The sequence below is a fragment of the Gossypium arboreum genome, chromosome 1 (genome assembly GCF_025698485.1).
Source record: "Gossypium arboreum isolate Shixiya-1 chromosome 1, ASM2569848v2, whole genome shotgun sequence".
Taxonomy (NCBI): Eukaryota; Viridiplantae; Streptophyta; class Magnoliopsida; order Malvales; family Malvaceae; genus Gossypium; species Gossypium arboreum.
Genome location: NC_069070.1, coordinates 8,703,590 through 8,722,755, shown reverse-complemented (window position 1 = coordinate 8,722,755; position 19,166 = coordinate 8,703,590). Strand labels below are relative to the sequence as shown.

The following is a 19,166-nucleotide window of genomic DNA, read 5'->3' as shown; positions in this document are numbered from 1 at the left end:
AAAGCACAGAAATAACGAACAAACCAAAACCACAATAAAAAATCATAAAGTCCAGAGAGTCCCATAAATTATAATCTCTCAAAATATAACCCAAACTATAAAATGAATTCATAAACCAAAAAATTAAACCGTTTTATGAAAATATGGTCACTATTGAGTCTTCCGCTGCACCGAGTCGCCTAACTTTGTGGATTACCTGTACATAATAAATAGAAAAGAGTGAGTTTAAGTAAACTCATTGTGTAACCCCATAGAATTAAGCATGCACACAACCAAAATATCAGAACCAGTCAGATACAGATTCAGACTTAAGCCCATTACAGATATGCAAATCAGAATCAGAAATTAGATATCCTACCCCTATCCTCTACACACCATCTCTGACCAACCCTGCACACATCATGTTGCACCGATGCGGCACATAACAGATATAACGCAGCCTTACTGCCAGATAATAGGCATATTGTCTTTTAGAACACTTACTCCAATATACATCATCCCACCCCAATAACCCTACCAAATACTGAAACAGTCATGCAATTTAACATGCTCAACATGTTATCAACCAATTCACAGATAGTCATACAGATAAATAATCATACATGCACAATACTATTATGCTCAGTATGTGATAACAGTTAAACAGATCATACAGTTTAGGGTTTTGTTAGCCATTACTGACCTTACAGTAGGCCCACAGTCGTTTGGGACGACTCGTGCAACCCTAAGGAAAAATTCAGATAAATGGGCCCACATATCCGTGTAGGCCCACACGCCCAGATTGCCTTGTTCGTGTGGATCGCACGGCCTACCCCAAATACCACACGCTTGTGTGGTGTGCCCGTGTGGGCCCACACCTCAGTGTAGCCTACATGCCTAATTTGGCCTAGCCCGTGTGGCCCACACGCCCAATTTGGCCTAGATCCTATGGCCCACACGGCCACCCTCCGGTTATCACACGGCCATGTCTTGTGCATGTACTGCCTTCGTCAATCACATGGTCGTGTCGTAAATGCACACCCGCCTCTTCATCTGACTACTGTGTGATGTCGACAGTGAGATTTTTCAGCTTTCGCTGAATCTCTTTTTTTTTTGCATTTTGGGTACACACCTAGTGTCAGTTTAATTTGAAAACCACTCCCAAGCCTCTCCAAACCTATAATTTGAAAACCCACAACGAATTTAGCAAACAATTCTCAACCCTTCAAAATTAGACCGAAAGAAACGCACCCACTTACCACCAACACACCATTTCACTCACTGTTGAATAGAAGCTGCTGTTCCACCCACTTCTCCTACGCACAAAATATCGCAAAGGTTCAGCCTCTAGAAATCAAACGATTAAAGAATGCTATCACTAGCTTACTTACTGATTAAACTGAAACCAAGTGTTCAAAGCGCACAAAAGCAAGGCTTAGAAGCAAAGACCGAGAACGGAAGAAAAGAATTCAATAATTTTCGTCAGAGAGTAAAGAAGGCAAGAAGAAGAAAATTGGGGATTTTTTTGATTTGGAAGAGAAAGAAACGTCAAATGGTTTTGGGAAAAGAAAATTAAAAAAAAAAAATGACAATCACCAAATCTCAACTTCCTCAGAAGCCCAACTCCACCGAAACACTTACGCAAAACTGAGCAAAATAAATACCCATGCTTGCATAGGGATTCAAACACCAATCCTCCAATTACATTGACACCTTACCACTTGAACCAGTAGGCTCATTCTGATATGAAATTGCAGGCAATTAAATATAAGCCTATTGAACAAAGTTAGGGCTTAATTGCAAAAATAACAAAAATTGTAAAGCTAAGGCTTGAAATTAGGACCTCTCACACACTCTCAGAACACTTAACCACTAAAGCAGATACATAATTGTGTCAAGATCACACAGAAATAAAAATAGAAATTTTGGGGTGTTACATTATTTATTTTAAGATTTTATGAAATGTAGGTTAAAATACTAATTTATGATGAAATTTTGGGTTAATTTGGGCTCTATAAATTATGTTTTATTGCAAGGGGTTGCCTATCACTAAAAGTTTTCTCAAAAATTTGTTTCAAACCTTTTGTACACCAAGTGTTCGACAAAATTCCTCAACGAAATTTTTGTTAGCCTTAGTATGTTTTAAGTGTTTAGCCCTTTACCATGGCCCCTAAAAAGCATCTTTGAACTGATGCCTCCTCTACCAATCCTTCTAGTGGGTTTAGATAATCTTTAATGAATGTTTTCATTTCGAATCAGAACGAGATCAATTCAATAGAAATTTTGTGTCTAAACGTGTTTGGGAGTCTAGGAAGCTAGATTTTTCCATGCTAGAAGGTATAAAGTTTTCTTATCTTCCAATTTTGCATAGTTGGGGTTGGTTTGATTTTTTAAATTCACTCACCTACTTATATTAATCTTGTTCAAGCTTTTTATTCAAATGTCAAATTTGAACATAATGAGTCTGGGGATACTGTCATTGCTATAAAATCATTTTTAATGAATACCCCGATTTGCTTAAATTTATAAGACTTAGGAAATATTTTTCATTTAACTTCTGAAGGTGAATCTAATGAAAAAGGTGTCTACAGGCTCGCTCTTTATATTGAGTCTGGACACTCATCCGAACTCAATCTCCATGATTGTATTCTTCATCTTATCATTACTTGGATCTTTCGATCTATCAAAAAGCATGTCATGCTTCGTTCCATCGATTATTGGTGGACTGGTTGTGTTCAATCCAATAGGTGCTCGACCTTGCTCTAATAATGTTCAATGACATAACTAAGGGCAACGGGAAGGCAATGTCTACAAACATCACCCTTCCCTAGGCACTTATTTGTTATACATTTTTGGGCAATTAGGCTTCTCAGTTGCAATTGTGCGGCATGAGTGATGATGTCGACGTTGCAATGTTTGCTCGAGGCTAGATTAAACTAGCGCAAAGCAAACTTGCAGGATACAATCTCAATAGTTAACTTTTGCAGTATGATTCTCCAAAAATTCATGTCCATATCAACATATTGCAGGAAGATATTCGTCTTCCTTGGAAGCAGATAAAAGGGTGTAATCTTGCTGTTTCTTTAAGATTGCCCTTTTTCTAAAAAAAATAATTGACTTCATATTTAAATTGAATTGATTAAGTTTTCAAATTCAATCAAATACAAAGAGTAAAGAAGGGTGATCTAGTACGTGATGGTGGTGTTGATTTATGTGGCTAAACGAAACGCGTTCACTTGTTGAATTAAGGTGTCCCCATCACCGCATCTTCATTTGCCCTTATTCAGACGCCATTGATTCAAAGCCTAAAGTCTTGTGTTTTCTCTTTTCCACCTTCACGTTCTTCTAGATTCTCTCATTTCTCTCCCTTCTCTACTCTATTCAATACCCTCTGTTAAACATCCCTTTCCCCCTTCCTGTCCTTCCTCTTTCTTTCCTTTTATCTTTGCTTTTCATTTATAACTTACCAAGTTTTTGCTTTTGTTTTTCTTCCAGTGTTTTATTACTTGGAATCTGGTAATGTTCCTTTCTTTTACATGTTTTCTTCTTCGTTTTCTGTTTGTTACTTAATGTCTAACTTGAATGCTTTATTTTTCTGGGTTTATTTATATTTCATGTTTCAATGCATTTCCTCTTCACACAATAAACTGGAATCTCTCTGAATCTGGGTCTCTTTCAATTTTCATCACTGGCAAAACCCTTTTCTTTTGGGGGAATTTCTAAGATTTTGTGAATCTCTCTGTTTTTTTGAACTGATAGAAGCATTTGATAACCCTTTTCTGAAGATAAAAAATGGAATATGAAGATCAGATCAACCAGGCCATGGACCCCAAATACGAATGTCTTTTATTTGGTAAATTTCTCATCTTTCCCCTTTAGGATTTTTTTCCTGATCGAATTGGTGTGAACTATATTTAAAAAACTTACAGATCTAGACGACACTCTTTATCCTCTGACTTCTGGTATATCAAGTGAAGTTACCAAGAACATTCAAGGTATTGTCATGGTTTCATTGAAGGGACACCTAGTTTGGCAAAATTGTTAGCTTCCTCTTCAATTTCATAACCTTTTATTTATACCCCTTTTTCTAGAATATATGATTAAGAAGCTTGGAATCAAGGAAAATGTTCCTGAATTATGTGTTTCACTGTATAAGCATTATGGCACAACAATGGCTGGTTTAAAGGTAAAGCCTATCATAACTTTCTTTTTAATATAAAAACTCCTTTAAGAAACCTTAAAAAAAAATTTTTCTTTACAGGCTATTGGTTATAACTTTGAGTATGATGATTTTCATAGGTACTGTTTTTCATCTTTGTACTTTGATAAAATTTGAGATTTAGTCTATGCATTTATGAGTTAAAAATGAAATCTTCTTACTTTTTTTCATTTAATAATTTAGTATGTTAGTATTTTCAGTCAAACTTTACTAATGCAGGTTTGGTTCTTTGGAATAAAATAAAATTGTAATGGATTGCTATACTGTGAGAATAGAATAGACTTGAAATAGTATTCCATTGTTTGGTTGGTAAAATAATATTAGTGAATAGGAATGGAATAGATTGAAAATGATAATTTTACCCTTATATTAAACCCAAGATCCTAGATCCATGAGTTATTAATATTTATTCATAATTATTTATTATTTAATTATATTTAAATAAAATTGTTAGTATTTATTTCTAAGTTTTTCACTATTTTTGTTTTATTTAATGATGTTTCATGTTATTATTTAATGATGGTGTATGAGATTTATGCAGTGATCGGTTCATCAAATATTGTTCTTTTTATATTATTAATAATATTTCAATAAACTTTTAAATACGTTATATTTATCAATAAAATAAAAATATTATGATAAAATATTTGTAAATTATTCAATATAATTTATTAAATATTTTTATAAGTATAATATAAATTATATAAATTATAATAATTTTAATATGAAATTTCTTTATTTAATAATTCTAAAATATTTTTAAATATATTTTAAAAATAATATATTAAACTATATAATTATTTCACAATAAAACTATATAATAATAAAAATATTCCAAACTCAATATTTAAAAATAAAAAAATTCAAGATATAACATATATAAAAATTATTATTTTATAACATTTTAATGCATACAATCTATTATTTAATTTATAATAAAACAGACTATGTTGGTAAGAAAAAATAATTTTGAGCTATTCAATAGCTATTACATGGGGAGGCAATGAATTCCAATTCAATGTTTTTGATGAATAGGACTGGAATGAAGATCAACTATTCAGAAGCTAAAATTAAACCAAACAGCGAAATGAGTGTCCTTCTCGCAATTAATCCGGAACCGCATTCTAATTCCATCGAAGCAAACATGGCATAAGTTCATAATGATTTGATTTTGAAGTTAATATGATAGTGTAAGACGATTTAGTTATTAAGTACATGTCAAACTTAATTCAAGTACAAGATTTTAGATATGGAGCATGCATATGGTTCTAATATATTTATTTACTTGACAGTTTCGTTCATGGGAGACTGCCCTATGCAATGCTAAAACCTGACCCTGTTTTAAGGAATCTCTTGCTTAGCATACCAATTCGGAAAATAGTAAGATTGTTCTTATTATGAATATTGCTATTTATGATCATTTAGAACCCTGTTCCTTTCTAACCATGTTCTAGTTTTGCATTCAGATTTTCACCAATGCAGATAAGAACCATGCTGTCAGGGTGCTCAACAGGTTGGGATTGGAGGACTGCGTCGAAGGGATTATATGTTTCGAGACTCTGAATCCCATAAACAAAGAAAACCCTTCAGCTGCTGATGATATCAAACCAGACACTGCCATTCTTGACATCAATGGATACTGCAGTGCTGTTCTTGATTCTGAGCTTAAGCTTCCAAGTACTCCTGTTGTCTGCAAACCATTCGAGAACGCATTCGAACAAGTTTTTAAGATTGCCAAAATCAACCCTCAGAAAACGGTAACTTAATCAATCCTTTTGTACTTCTCAAAAGCACAATATCCATTGAATCTGTCCGACTTCCAGATGATATCATATTTTTGTTATTGGTGGCTCTGCAGTTGTTTTTTGATGACAGCATCCGCAATCTACAAACTGGTAAAAAGATGGGCCTTCACGCTGTGTGGGTAAGTTAGTATATATCGTGCTGATAATTTGTGTTTGGTTTTGCCTTTTGTTAGTTCGAGAATGCTTGGCTCACTAGTTTCCTCCCATAATATGCATACATATACAGGTCGGAACTTCTCACCGGACCGACGGTGTGGATTATGCCTTAGAGAGCATCCACAATATCCGGGAAGCATTGCCTGAGCTCTGGGAAGCTACAGATGAGAAGACTAAGAACATTCGGTATTCCGGCAAGATCTCCATTGAGACAACTGTTAGAGCTTAGCTCTTTTAGATCATATATATTCACTGGTCTTTCACAATAACCGTTCTATTTTGTAACCATGTAAGACAATGAATCTAAAAAAACTTAATAATAAAATAAAATTGCTCCCATCCTATCATTTGGTTGTAAAAAAAACTCAGTTTCTTCTTCGTCCTACTGGTCTAAGTAAAAAGGAACAATCAAAACCTTATATATATATATATATATATATATATATATATATATATATATCAAGTTAAAAGTTTGAATGCAGTCATCCCATCAGTTTATACTTTTTCCCAGTGAAGGCTTGAACTGGTTGTTTCTCTCTCCTTGGTTCTTGACTGCTATTCTTCATGGCAACCTACAACAAGAGTTCCAAATAACTAAATATAAATCGACTTATTTTAGGGAAATATGTATAATCTGAATCGCATGAGTGACTTCCGCCATTAAAACTAGAATAGCACAACATACTTTTGTTGTTTTATTTTGGGGCCGATTTCCATTCGAACCGAACACAAGCTTTCCAGCCTGTTGACGTGAAGTATAGCTTCCGGAAGCAACAGTTTCATTACCAACATTTGAATTTTGTTTAAGCAAAGGAGAGACAGGCATTGCAGCCAGTTCGCCATCCAAGCGCCTTGCTGAACCGCTGAAAGGGACGAACTTGATTTTTCTTGGCAGCTCCTCTTCAACTGAAATATGCACGGAGAGGTCATTTGTTGCATGGAATCATTTGTATGTTCAAAAATCAAAGTTCAACCATTGCATTGGTTATTACCTTCAAGTGGCCTCTTGTTTGAGTGTAGAGAGGGAGCTGGCTTTTCAAATTCTTTATAACCAAGAGGAGGTGCAAAGTCCACTTCACAATCAGTTTCAATTACACTGACTGCAGGGGAAGGTTTTGCTTCAACTATATCAATATAATACTTCTTATCATTATAGGGGACCATGATAGTGTCACCGACGGTTAAGCAAGAGTAACTCCTCAGCGTAATTTCCAAGCTGCATGCAAACAGACACAAGAAAAAGAATTTAAGAAACAAATGCGGATCGTAGAATTTGATATATTCCATAAGTCGGTGCCAATAAGATCACTAACATTGCTTTGGGGTTGGAGATGTCCAAAAAGTCCATAGTGTGTAGTTGCAGCTTCACATAGGTTGCCTTTGCTAAGCTAGTACTCTTCACCAGTACAATATCTCCCTCTTCAAGGAGCAAGTTCTCCATCATCTGAAAACAAAAAATGTAGGAAAAGCACGCAGCACGAAATCAACAAAACACAGTCTTTGAATCACAGTATCGAAAGAATCAAAGAAAATTCAAAACCATACCCAGTGTGGTAAGTACATCAGGCCCTCATCTGCAATAAATTCTAGAACCCCGCAATGAGAAACTCGCCCCACAGGAGCATTTGTCAACTCGAATAGCAATGGGAAATCAACATGCAAAGATGCTGGATAACAATCGTTGTCGATATTACGATTATACATTCATTAACAGGGATACAAAAGAAGGAAAAGTTGAGTTAAATACTTACCAAGGCGATCAAGAGCTGAGGGAGGCATAATAACTGGAAATAACAAGCAATCATTATAGTTAGTCAATTGCCATGAAAACTAGACTTACAAACTGATATTAGAGGCATATTATCATATAAATTGGTGAAGAAGATCAACAAACCTTTATCTCCTTTCTCTAGATGTGCCTGTAAAGACTTAACTCAATTAGAATTACAGTGGAGTTAAAAAAGGCTCATAGAACAATAAAGAACACTTCAGTTGCATATATAACACATTGTAGCCAAGAAAACTAAGTGTAACCTCTAACCTTATTAATGAAAGAGACAGAGTAACATCGATAACATTGTTCAAATCTTTCATTGCCACGGTCCTGCAATAAACAAATAATAATAAGCAAACAAGAGACTAGAGAGAACAACTGCCCTAAGCTATATAGGCGGTGATCAAATAAGCTAAATCGTCAATACCAGTCAAAGAAACAATTTTACAAAAAGCTTATGATCAATCAAATAAACTGAAATTAAAATTAAAACGAAAAGGAAGAACTACAAAATCATTAAACGTACCATGTCTATGATCACAAAGTTTTCAGCTAAAAAATCTGCTAAAAAGAAAAGAAGTCAATAAATCTAAAAGATAAGTGATAATAATGAAGCAATAAACAAAACCCATCACCCAAAACAACTAATTAATATGAACGAATTAATATTTTAACATGCAACAACAATCCCATTAAAAACAGCTTCTAGTACAAAGATAACAAAAAAAAGAAAAAAAAAACCAGTTTTCTTTATGACAAAAGAAAGAACATTGTGAACCGATAATTGAAAATAAAAGTGGAAACCTTTTGAGTTAAGCTAATTGCTAAGTTTTGGGGTATAATGAAAGCTCTCTGCTTTTCTTGATAAGTACGGCACTTCATATAGGTTTATGAGAGTTGGGAAATCATACAAGGTTTGTGTGTCATTGTGAAAGAGTAAGTCTTATTAATTAAAATCTTTACTTTTTGTTGAAATGAAATTTTTAATTTCTACCCATTGTATTAATTTGTTTCATATTACTTCGACCTATTTAAATTATCCCAATAAATGCATACGAATATAAAACTAAAAAATATGATATTTTGATTTACTTTAATTATAAGTATTTTATGTTTAATTTTATTTATTAGATATTTATAAAATATCATTAAATTGAAAGTGATATATCAAAATAATCTCATACCAAATCAAAATGATCCATTAATAATGAAATTATACGTTCACCCTCTTTATTTCGAATCCCTAATTTGGCTCATTTGGATTGGGTTAAAGACCTAAATTTAAATTCGTCGGCCCAATCTATTGGATGCCCTAAATAAAGAAACACAACAAATCCAAAAGAAATTGTGTTTCCCCCTAATTTCTTTTTGGTGATAGTGTTTTCCCCTAATTAAGAGTTAAGAAATTGATTCAATTCAGTATTTTTAACAGTGTTTTTTTCGGGAGGAAAGTTTGGCTGTTAAAATGGCGAAACGAGAGCTCTCGAGTACTTTGAGGGGCTTGAAGGTAAGCTTGCAGTACAAAAAATATTCTTGCTTTCTTCCTTGAGTTTATACCGACTTGAGTTTTGAGCTGGTTTTTGCGTTAATTTTATATGGATATTCATTATTTTGTTTATTTTCCTTTGAATTTATATTGAAAAAGATTTCTTGAGCTCCTTATATGGATTATGGCCATATTAATTTTGTTCATTTGAGTTTCCTTTTTTCTTTTTCCTTTTTCAATTTGAAAAATAAACTGGGAACTATAACTTTTATGAATTTTGTTTCTATTTTATTTAATGCATTTAATAGTTCATGCAAAGGGCTGCTCAGAGAGAGGATAAAGTTAAGAAAGAAGAGGTTAAACCTGAAGAGAGTAGTGCTATTACTAGAAAATGGTACAATTTTCCAACTCTGTTTTTGAATGGTCTTTTAATATATGAAGTGTATTGAGCAATTATTTTTCTTCAGTGCTTGTTAGATTTCAGTTATGCTAAGCTATGAACCTTTTGACATTATGCTGCTACATATTTTGTTATATGTGCTTACATTATAAGGTTAGAGAGAAGTAACAGACCATATGCTTTTTGGTTTACTAGGAGTTGAATCATTGAAATAGAGCAATGGTGGTTTTGGTTTTTCTTTAGTTTTCAAATAGTAATTTAGAGGGCTAAGAGCATTTTGTCAATTGTTGCCTTCAGTATATTGGTCAAGCTTGATTCCCCTCAACCTGCAGAAAGCTGAATTGTTTACTTGTAGTATGAAAAATACAGAGGGATACTTGATAGATAAATTTGCTAGGATGTAACTACTTGTGAGATCTAGTTATTTGCTTCAATTTTTTTCCCTATTTCAAGCTGTTTAATTCCTATTTGTATTTGCATGCATTCAGTGTGGTCATTATGGAAGGGGATCCCCATCCAGGAGCAGTTGTTGGACGGATGTCATTTCTTAGTTTCAATCCTTCTATTGATGTGAGTATAAACTATAAAGGTCAAGCGACTTTCGAATTTTTCCCAGTGATTCTTCTCTTTCTGTGATCTTGAGTTGCTTCTGCTCTCATAAGAAAGCCTTGTCTTCATAGAAACTAAATGAAGAAGCATCAAATGCATGTCGGCCAAATGCCTCTGGTGGAAGAACTTTATCTAGGTGGGTTTTTTTTTAGTTGAGCAGATCTTATGTTATTGTTCTGGTTTTGTCCTAAAAGCTTTTGAAAATTATTATGTAATTTGTGTTGGAACTACAAAATGGTATTAAGAAATGAAAGATTTTAATCAAAGAGATAAATTTTGAAAGGAAAATCCGATGTTTCGTAATACCAAGGGACATTGAATGTAAGAAATATGGGGATGTTGAGATGGGAATGCTATAAGAGTTGCGTGCAACTTTGGTTCAGATTGTAGGGTAAGTTGAATTGAACACATGTTTGCACAAGATGCATGTTTTTTATCTGACCTTTTGTCCTTGAATTGGGGGACAGTGAAAATGGATCTGCATCCGAAGCGGCTAACTGCTCGAAGGTCGGCACAGAATCCACAGATAGTGGAGACCTTAAGAGAAAACAATCTGAAATGGATTCTGAACCACATAAATCGCCAAAAAGAGTTCATGGAGTTCAATCATCACCAAGCACTAGTAAAGGCTCCAAGAAGCAGTCAAAGCGTGTGAAGCTGGATTGAAATGTTCTCGGGCGACCAAAGTCTCCTAGGTGATCTTAGTTGGGAAATGTTCTTCACCATTATCAGTCCGTTAACATAAGTTTTCAGGTTCCTGTAGTTGAATATGTAGCCTTATCATGAAATTATGGAAGCTCAGGCTTTATAACTTCCAATTTTTGTTCCTTTAAGTTAATTTGCTCTTTCTTTACCCCTATTCTCCGATGTGCATGTCAACTCTTATGGATAGCTGAAGTAGTTGCCTGCAATGTAAATTTATTATGACAAACAACTTGAATGAACTTCCAGTTGCATTCTGCTTGTGCTGAATTTGCTCTCTTGTGAATAACTGTATACTTCTTCAAAACACTAAATAGTGAATAAATGTGGTTCTAGTAGAATTTGTCTTCAGTCTAATATGTGTTTTACATTGAAGTTTTTCAGTTTCCGTCTATTAAATTCTTTCTAACAGCTGAATAACTGCAATAGTGAGCCATCCTATATCATCTCTCCATCCCTTTCTCTTGGCTGGGAGCTGGATATCAGACTACCGTATCAAAGCATACTATCTTTCTATACCTGCATCTGATAATGAACAATTTTATGAGAGAAATGATGAAGCTATTGTGAATCCGGGTTGCTGTTAGATATGCTGAGTGTTTCCTTGAAATTAAGTTGAACTTGCAGCCCCAGGAACCTTTCGGTGTGTGCTTATATGAAACACTGCCTCTGGAGACAGCTTTCCATTTCCAGGAGACCAAGAAAAGCAAAGGGTTAGTCATTTTCATGCTTATTCTGAATGCAATTGAATTCATTCGAAGTAGTATATTGGTAATAATGAGCTTTAACAATCAACACACATGAAATCTTTACTTCTAGGAATCTATATTTACATCAAATAGGATAGTGAGTCTTAGTTTACTGAATAATCAAAACTAATCTGCAATTTGCTCCCTATAGTTCCTCATGACATTTAATTCTTCACAGGTTTCCAACATGAAAGGGCAAAAATAACTCTCCCCTTCCATCCCTGCAGCATCCAGCGGCCATCCACATCTATGATAAAATCCCTATGATAATTGGATTGGACCATATTTGTCACTTTCTTCACAAGGTCCTGATCCAATGGAATCTGCTTGAACCCTGCCCTCAGTGTCCTAGCCTGCCATTGCTTGTATGTCTCTGGCCTTTCAACCCTCTCAATTCCCTCACATGCAACAACATTCATTATGTCCCTCCCAATTACTTCCCTCTCAAACATCATCCTTTGTGGATCATCCCGAGGCACATTTGCTTCAAATATATCAAACATAGCTGAGAAATGGAAGAGTGCCTCCCGGAACCTTGTGACAAAGAATGGAGCATTATAAGTCCCATTTGAAATCCCATGGATGAAAAACTCTGGGTTGATGCTTCTGATCAGTTTCAGAACAATGTCCCTCGCACTGGTTGATGACAGCGTATCATCGGGGAGGTTCTTTAGCCGATACATGCAGTTCACGACGACAACTTCATCTTTCTTGATCTTTAGTTCTTCCAGTTGGATGGTTTCCCATTTCTTTGCTATCACGTTGTACTCAAATGGGACTTTGAATTTCTCACAATATCTTTTCAAGCGACGTCCTGTCTCTTCAACCCTTTCAGCTGGTCGGAATCCTGGTTGTGGGAACTCGATGCCTGTAATACGAAGCTTGGGAGGTCCACCAGCTCTTGCTGAGAGACGCTGTATGAGGCAAGGCCATTGAAAACCATAACAAATGCCAAAATCAACGATGTGGAGTGTGGTTGCCTTTTCTGCAACCTTCATTATCTTCTTATTCGCGTAGAAATGCATCATTTTCTTAAAAGGGCAAGCTAAAACAAGAACTCTGTAAGCTTTTAAGATATCAGCAGCTGATGTCCTATTGCTTACCAATGGTGAATACGATGGTGCCCCCATCCCAGCCAAACGTGTCTTAAGTGCATCCGCAAAGTAATGAGCCAATCTTTGGGTTCCGTCTCCAGTTGTAGAAGAGTTTTGACTTATCTGTTTCAACAGCTCATTTGCGGTCCTTTGGTCATTAATGGTGACAGCTTGTGCACATTGAGTGAGGAGACTCCACAGATCGACCACCTCACTTTTCTTGCCGTTCTTCCTGCGTGCTGTTCCACCTTTAGATGTCCCTTTCTGCGGCCAAAGACGTTGCGAACTCTCATTAAGAGAACACCTTGGATCATCCTCGTTTTCACCTTTGCAAAGCAGTATATCATCAAACATATCTGTTTGCTCTGAATCTTCAAGGGAAACAGCAGATTGCTTGTTGCTCCTACCTTGTTCCAAGTCATCAACATCTCCTCGTTCATAATTTTTCCTTCCCTTTGACCCTAATAAGCTGCTGCCAGAAGGCTCTATTGATGGGGGAATCCCTCTTTGTAAATCTGGGAACAAAGAGGTCCTTTCAAGAGAATCAACAAGAGATGTTTGGATCAAAGAGGAGTCGAAATCACCTGGATTACCACCAGTTTGATCTGTATATGCAGGGATAGGATCCGTTGAAAGTGGATATTCATGGCCAAGGACTTCATAGAATGATTTTTCAGCGGCTTGGAGAGCTAAGCAATCCTGCAACATACAGGTCTTTTCTTCCATGTCTTCTTCCATTAACATCTCATTTATGTACTTGAGCATCTCATTGGCAAAAGGGATGTTGTCAAGGGGATGTGCCTCTGAATTCGTTGTTGTCCATGACTCAACAGGTGAGTCTGGACTCGGAACAACCTGTGGAGGACTATCTTTAATGAACCCATTATTATTATTGACGAAGTCGTGATTTGAATATACTGGGACTGCTCCATGATCGAATTTGAACGCATACATGGAACTGGGAAAATCTTGGAAAAGGGTAGTATCCATAGAAACTTAATTGGCTGAGAAAGGGATTATTGAAAGAGTGATAAAAATGAAGGAATTGAAGGAAACCCAGAAATGATATATGAAACAAAGAAGAAAGGAAACCCAGAAAGTGGTGAAGAAGAGTAGTCAAAGGAGGTAAGCAGAAAACCTGGATTGTTCCATAGTTAGAAGAATATGCCCTTCACTTTATAAAGGTCAAGCTTATTCAAGTGTTGCGCTGTCCTAATTGAAACTTCCCAGAAACTACAGTTAATGACAGAGCAGCCGCCACTACAGCTCACCCTTTTATTAACAGGTTTTTAACTGGACCCGGAGTCTAGTAGTAAACTTTTTTAATTAGAACCGTTTTTTGAGATTTTAAGTTCGAGTCTCATTTTTGGTGTAGCATATCTTGTTCAGATTTATTTTAGTTCAAATTCGGATATATTTTAATTTCACTTTGATTGTGCTTTTGTAATTGTTGATTTTAATTATAATTATATATATGAATATTATTTGTGATTATATTTGTACTTATATTGAAATTTTTCCTTTTGGATATTATTAGCTCGTTCATATAAAAGACTAATTCTATGTTGCAATTAAAAATTTAATCTAATTTTTCATCTTTTATAATGTTATTAATAGGTTGATATTCATACCATCATAGTTGTTTACTGTTAACATATTAATGTTATTTTTAATTGTTATTTGAACTTGTAATTAACACCTGAAAATTTAATCAGTTATGTTTAATCAAATAATAAATTTATATGTTAGTCAGAATGCTAAAAAGAATCTTCACTTCAACAGTAGAAACCAAGGGTGTTATCATAGAGAGATTAAATGACGTCGAACTAAAATGAAGTATTAAATCCCAAATTTCAGGGACCAAAAAACAAATTAGACCATTAGTTAAAAAGTTGCTTAATGCCCAAGACAATTTGACTTAAGCTTTCAGCCGAGTGGGAACGCAAAGTTATCCCTTTTACATCGAGAACGTGGGGCAGACTGAATTTTATGGTGTCTCCTCCCCCCTTCATCTGAATGACCCAACCCTACCATTTAACATTGTCTTTTTGTGTTCTGTTTTTTCAATCGAAAAATCAACGAAATTTACTTTTGCCCCACTTTGTGAATAAAACTCCCGTGAAGTTCTCAACAATACCTGTTTGATTTTTCTGATATTTTCTCGAGAAAATTATTTGTTTAATAATTCATTTGTTTACCTAATACTTTTTGTTAACCAATCATCTGAAACCACTGGTTCCCTGTCTGTCTTTCTTGTTTGGAATCTTGGGTTGGGATCCTTTACAATTTTATATTTGAAAATGGGATTTATCTTTTTTTTCTTTTAGATCTTATTAAATTTAGAGTTAAAGGTGAGATTCTTAAAATGGGTCAAAGTTTTTTAATGCTGTTTTTTTTTTTTTTTTTTTTACAAGATTTGGAATCGAAATTTTATTGAAGTCACTTTGATTGAATAGAGGGGAATAACAATATAATATTATGATGAACAAATAAAATTGATCCTATCAGGACTTTAACAACAGGGATCAATGATAACAATGGAGGCACAGTGGCTGGTTTACAGCTACACTACGCGCTTAGCATAATCACCCATAGTTTTCAATGACCAATGGCAAAATAAGCATAGATTTTTGTTGCTCAAGTTGAATAGCTAACCCTTTTGTTTCATACTTAAAATTAGTCCCTCAAATTATGATCTGTTCTGATTAATTCGGATTTGAATTTAATCCATCTTGATTGATAGAATCAGAATCGATTTGAGCTTAAAGTCGATTTGAGCTTGAAACAATTCAAAATCAAAATGAACCGAAGTAGTAACTTTAAAATAATTCAAACCTAAAGTGACTAAAACTTGAAATGATTTAAACTTATAAAAGTTATATATTCAAATCTTATTTATCTAAACTCGAAATAAACTTAAATTTAAAATTGATTGAAGTTAAACTAAACCGAAAATTTTAAAACTCAAATTAATTCCAAAAAAGAACAATCATGTACATTGATAAGTTGAGCAAATGACTAAAGAATAATAGTAAGGGACCTATTTTAGAATTCAACCGTGTTGGGTGAGCTCATTAATCTGGTTTGAATCAAAGTTTAAAAAATGGGAAAAGAAGAAAAATCAATTCCAAGGGTCAATGCAGTGAATCTGATCCACTTTTATTAAAGTTTGAAAAAAATCACAATTATTATAATTTATTAACTAACAAAACACAGTATAGCATTGGACTGTTTTTTTTTTTAACAAAAGTATAGCATTGGACTGTTGTCTTTCAAATATAGGGCAAATTTTCATTTTTGTTTGTAGCCTCCAAGCATTTGACAAGTTTTTTGGGGGTCAAAGCTAAATCGCTGAAAAGACCAACAAACAATCCTAAACCAATCAAATAAATCAAATTTAATCCAAATACAATAACCATGTAAATTATCTATTATATAGGCCACATGCATCATCTAAAGTTGCTCATCCCGCTTTTCGGGCTCAGTTAGGATTAGATCGGAATCATATAGAGTATTTAGATTAATTTTTGAAATTTAAGTTCAGTTCAATTTAAAAAGTGAGTTTTTTTTTTAAATCTAACTTAATTTAAGAAAGGTAAATTCAGGAATGTAAATTTAGGCTTGACCTTATCTGTTCATATTTATTTTTTTAGATTAATTTTTATTTAAAAATATTTTTTTAAAAACTATAACATATTAAATGCACTAAAAATACTAAAATAAAAATATTCTAACACATTAAAAATACATTAAATGTATTTATATTAAAAAAATATTATCATAAGTATAACAAATGTTTTATTATATTAAAAAACACAACTAAATATAATAAATATTTTATTGTGTTAAATAAAATTTTAAAATTTAATATTTTATGCGTTGGGTTATTTAGTTGAGTACATTTTTTAGGTTTTAGTTAATGGGTTTAATTGTTATTAGATTAGTGATTTAATCTAAATATAAATATAAATAATTTAATATATAATTAATATAATTTTTTATAAAATAATATATTTGGACTGAATTGGGCTCAAGCAAAAAAAACCTTGCCTAAGGCCTGACCCATATAAAAAACAAGCCTTAAATTTTACCCAAGCCCACTTTTCGGGCCTCATATTTTGTCCAAATTCTCTAATTTTTCAGGCGGGCCTTCGAACCTTACTGAGTAGCCTGACTCATGAGCAGTTTAATCTCATCCCACCTGAAGAGGAAGTTTCTCTTGCATTACTTTTCCTTATTATTATAATATAATCTATATTATTATTTTAACCTTTTACTAAGTTAATGTCACAAATTATCTAAACACCAATTTGATTAAAGAAATTACAAAATGTTCTTTTATAATTAAAATATGTTATATTATTCGATGATACTTTAGTCTTTATATTTTAGAAGTCAATAAAAAAGTTGGATGTTGTGAGATTTGAACTAATACCATTTGCATTGCTAAAATTTTAGTTTTACCACTCAACCAAAATTTTATTTTAATTTCTTTTGTACATTTTAATTTTATTATGAATACTATATTACTTTCATCAAGTATATTGTAGGGTGTGCCTCGCATTTATCGGACACATTGCAGGCACTTTAGACGAAAATCGACAATAACCAAAAAGGGGCCAAAATAAGCCTAACATAGGGACGACAAGACGGTTTTTGGCAATGGGCATGGCGACAACGTTGTGACTAGGAGAGCTGGCACGTCACGATGATTCCTGATGTTATGCAGGCACATTTTGCATAGCTCAACAGGACTTTTTCTCCCAGTTGGACTTTGATTACTTTAAGTTTATTTTAGTTGTTTTAGCCCTTAGTATTGAGTCTATTTAAAAGGCCTTTGTAACCCTAATTTAGACACGCCAATCAACAAGGACTTTTCTTTAAAGGCGACAAGATGTAGTCGCATATGGAGTTTTAGTGAGAGTTTGAGAGGATTTTGTGAAACCCCTTTTGTGAGAGCTTTGTATTCTAGGCTTGGATTTTGTATTCTCATTGTACTCTTGTTTTGTTTACTCCATTAATGTTAAGCAAATGCCTTATTTGTCTGTGGTTTTTATCTTCTTCAGAGGAGTTTTTCATGTAAAATTTGTATTCTTTCTTCTTTATCTTTTCTATTTCATTGTTTATACGAGTTAATCCCCAACAAATTGGTATAAGAGTTTGATTCATCTTCTACAGATCAATTCGTTCGGTGACACAACAATGAATTTTGGATATCGAGAAGTTCAACAGGATCACAAATTTTAGTTTCTGGCAGTTTCGGATAATTACAAAGGTAGCTGATGTGGCCAGCACAAGGGTAATGATTTATTGTTCTCCACATATAATTCAGTTGAAGGTGGAGTCGTGATAAGCTATAAAATTAACATATTTTAATCTCATTCTTAATGCCTTTTTATGATTAATTATGCAAGCTAGTGAATTTGATGCTCCTAATCCTTTAAATTCATGTTTCTATACTTAGGAGAGCATTTGGGAGTGAAAGGAGTGAAAGGAACAAAAAACAAGCCAAAATTAGACAAAAAGAGCTATTTTCAGGATCCACATAGGCTGGACACATGCCCGTGTGAGCCACACGGCTGGACAAACACCCATGTGCTAGCTCGTGTCGATTTCACACCCCACTTCCCCAATACGTGGAAAAAAAACCAATTTTTAGGGTTTTTGAGCATTTTAAAGTCTATAAATACCCATTAGAAGAAGACATAAGAAGGCAATCAGAGAAGATCGAAGAAAACACTCGAAGAACACCATCGGAACCAACTCGAAATTGAATCTCCATCAAGATTAAAGATCTTCCTTTAATTTCTTTCGAAGTTTTATTAAGTTTCTTTATGTCTTGTGGTTATTGAGATATTTTTATTCAAGATTATGAACTAATTCCCTAAATACCTAGGGAAAATGAAATCTATGATGAATCCTTTTATTTAATTTTTGTTTTTACGCGATAAATACTTAATTATTGTTCTCAATTATGTATGCTTATTTCTTGTTTTAATATTTTCGGGATATTAATTCATGTTTAATATGCTTAATTCAGCGGAGCAAAAGTCCCTATTGAAGAGTAGATATAGCATAATTGAGTGGAGTTGCATGCAATCCTAGAAATAGGACAACATAAATCTACCTGATTAGAGTCAAATCTAATAGAGGAATCCATATATCAAGTTAATGCGACGATAAGGGTTTTAAT

General features: G+C 33.9%; 4 protein-coding genes across 6 annotated transcripts; 2 read left to right on the top strand and 2 right to left on the bottom strand.

The window, feature by feature from the left end:
- The first annotated feature begins 3,007 nt into the window (after nucleotides 1-3,007).
- LOC108480946 (uncharacterized protein C24B11.05-like) lies at nucleotides 3,008-6,592 on the top strand. Its single transcript, XM_017784096.2, has 9 exons — nucleotides 3,008-3,495; nucleotides 3,765-3,832; nucleotides 3,909-3,974; nucleotides 4,071-4,165; nucleotides 4,241-4,278; nucleotides 5,491-5,578; nucleotides 5,665-5,955; nucleotides 6,057-6,122; nucleotides 6,230-6,592. The coding sequence occupies exons 2-9, from the start codon at nucleotides 3,772-3,774 to the stop codon at nucleotides 6,386-6,388; spliced, it is 864 nt and encodes a 287-aa protein (XP_017639585.1). The 5' UTR covers nucleotides 3,008-3,495; nucleotides 3,765-3,771; the 3' UTR covers nucleotides 6,389-6,592.
- LOC108481796 (uncharacterized) lies at nucleotides 6,366-8,949 on the bottom strand. 2 transcript variants are annotated; one of them, XM_053027065.1, is made up of 10 exons: nucleotides 8,738-8,949; nucleotides 8,460-8,494; nucleotides 8,201-8,263; nucleotides 8,054-8,078; nucleotides 7,911-7,943; nucleotides 7,705-7,826; nucleotides 7,473-7,603; nucleotides 7,152-7,375; nucleotides 6,845-7,065; nucleotides 6,366-6,731 (listed from the first exon to the last, which is right to left on the bottom strand). In XM_053027065.1, the coding sequence occupies exons 2-10, from the start codon at nucleotides 8,460-8,462 to the stop codon at nucleotides 6,642-6,644; spliced, it is 912 nt and encodes a 303-aa protein (XP_052883025.1). In that variant the 5' UTR covers nucleotides 8,463-8,494; nucleotides 8,738-8,949; the 3' UTR covers nucleotides 6,366-6,641. The 2 variants fall into 2 exon arrangements, with proteins under 2 accessions (XP_052883025.1, XP_052883024.1); XM_053027064.1 differs by having other exon boundaries at nucleotides 8,460-8,941.
- Nucleotides 8,740-11,400, top strand: LOC108483174 (uncharacterized). Of its 2 annotated transcripts, XM_053027072.1 has the most exons (6): nucleotides 8,740-8,869; nucleotides 9,366-9,440; nucleotides 9,728-9,813; nucleotides 10,308-10,389; nucleotides 10,500-10,564; nucleotides 10,896-11,400. In XM_053027072.1, exons 2-6 carry the CDS (start codon nucleotides 9,399-9,401, stop codon nucleotides 11,092-11,094), a joined length of 474 nt encoding a protein of 157 aa, XP_052883032.1. In that variant the 5' UTR covers nucleotides 8,740-8,869; nucleotides 9,366-9,398; the 3' UTR covers nucleotides 11,095-11,400. The 2 variants fall into 2 exon arrangements, with proteins under 2 accessions (XP_052883032.1, XP_017641910.1); XM_017786421.2 differs by lacking the exon at nucleotides 8,740-8,869 and having other exon boundaries at nucleotides 9,131-9,440.
- A 480-nt stretch (nucleotides 11,401-11,880) lies between these two features.
- On the bottom strand, nucleotides 11,881-14,492 carry LOC108483173 (scarecrow-like protein 30). The gene has a single exon (XM_017786420.2). It carries the CDS (start codon nucleotides 13,961-13,963, stop codon nucleotides 12,044-12,046), a length of 1,920 nt encoding a protein of 639 aa, XP_017641909.1. The 5' UTR covers nucleotides 13,964-14,492; the 3' UTR covers nucleotides 11,881-12,043.
- Nucleotides 14,493-19,166: the final 4,674 nt, after the last annotated feature.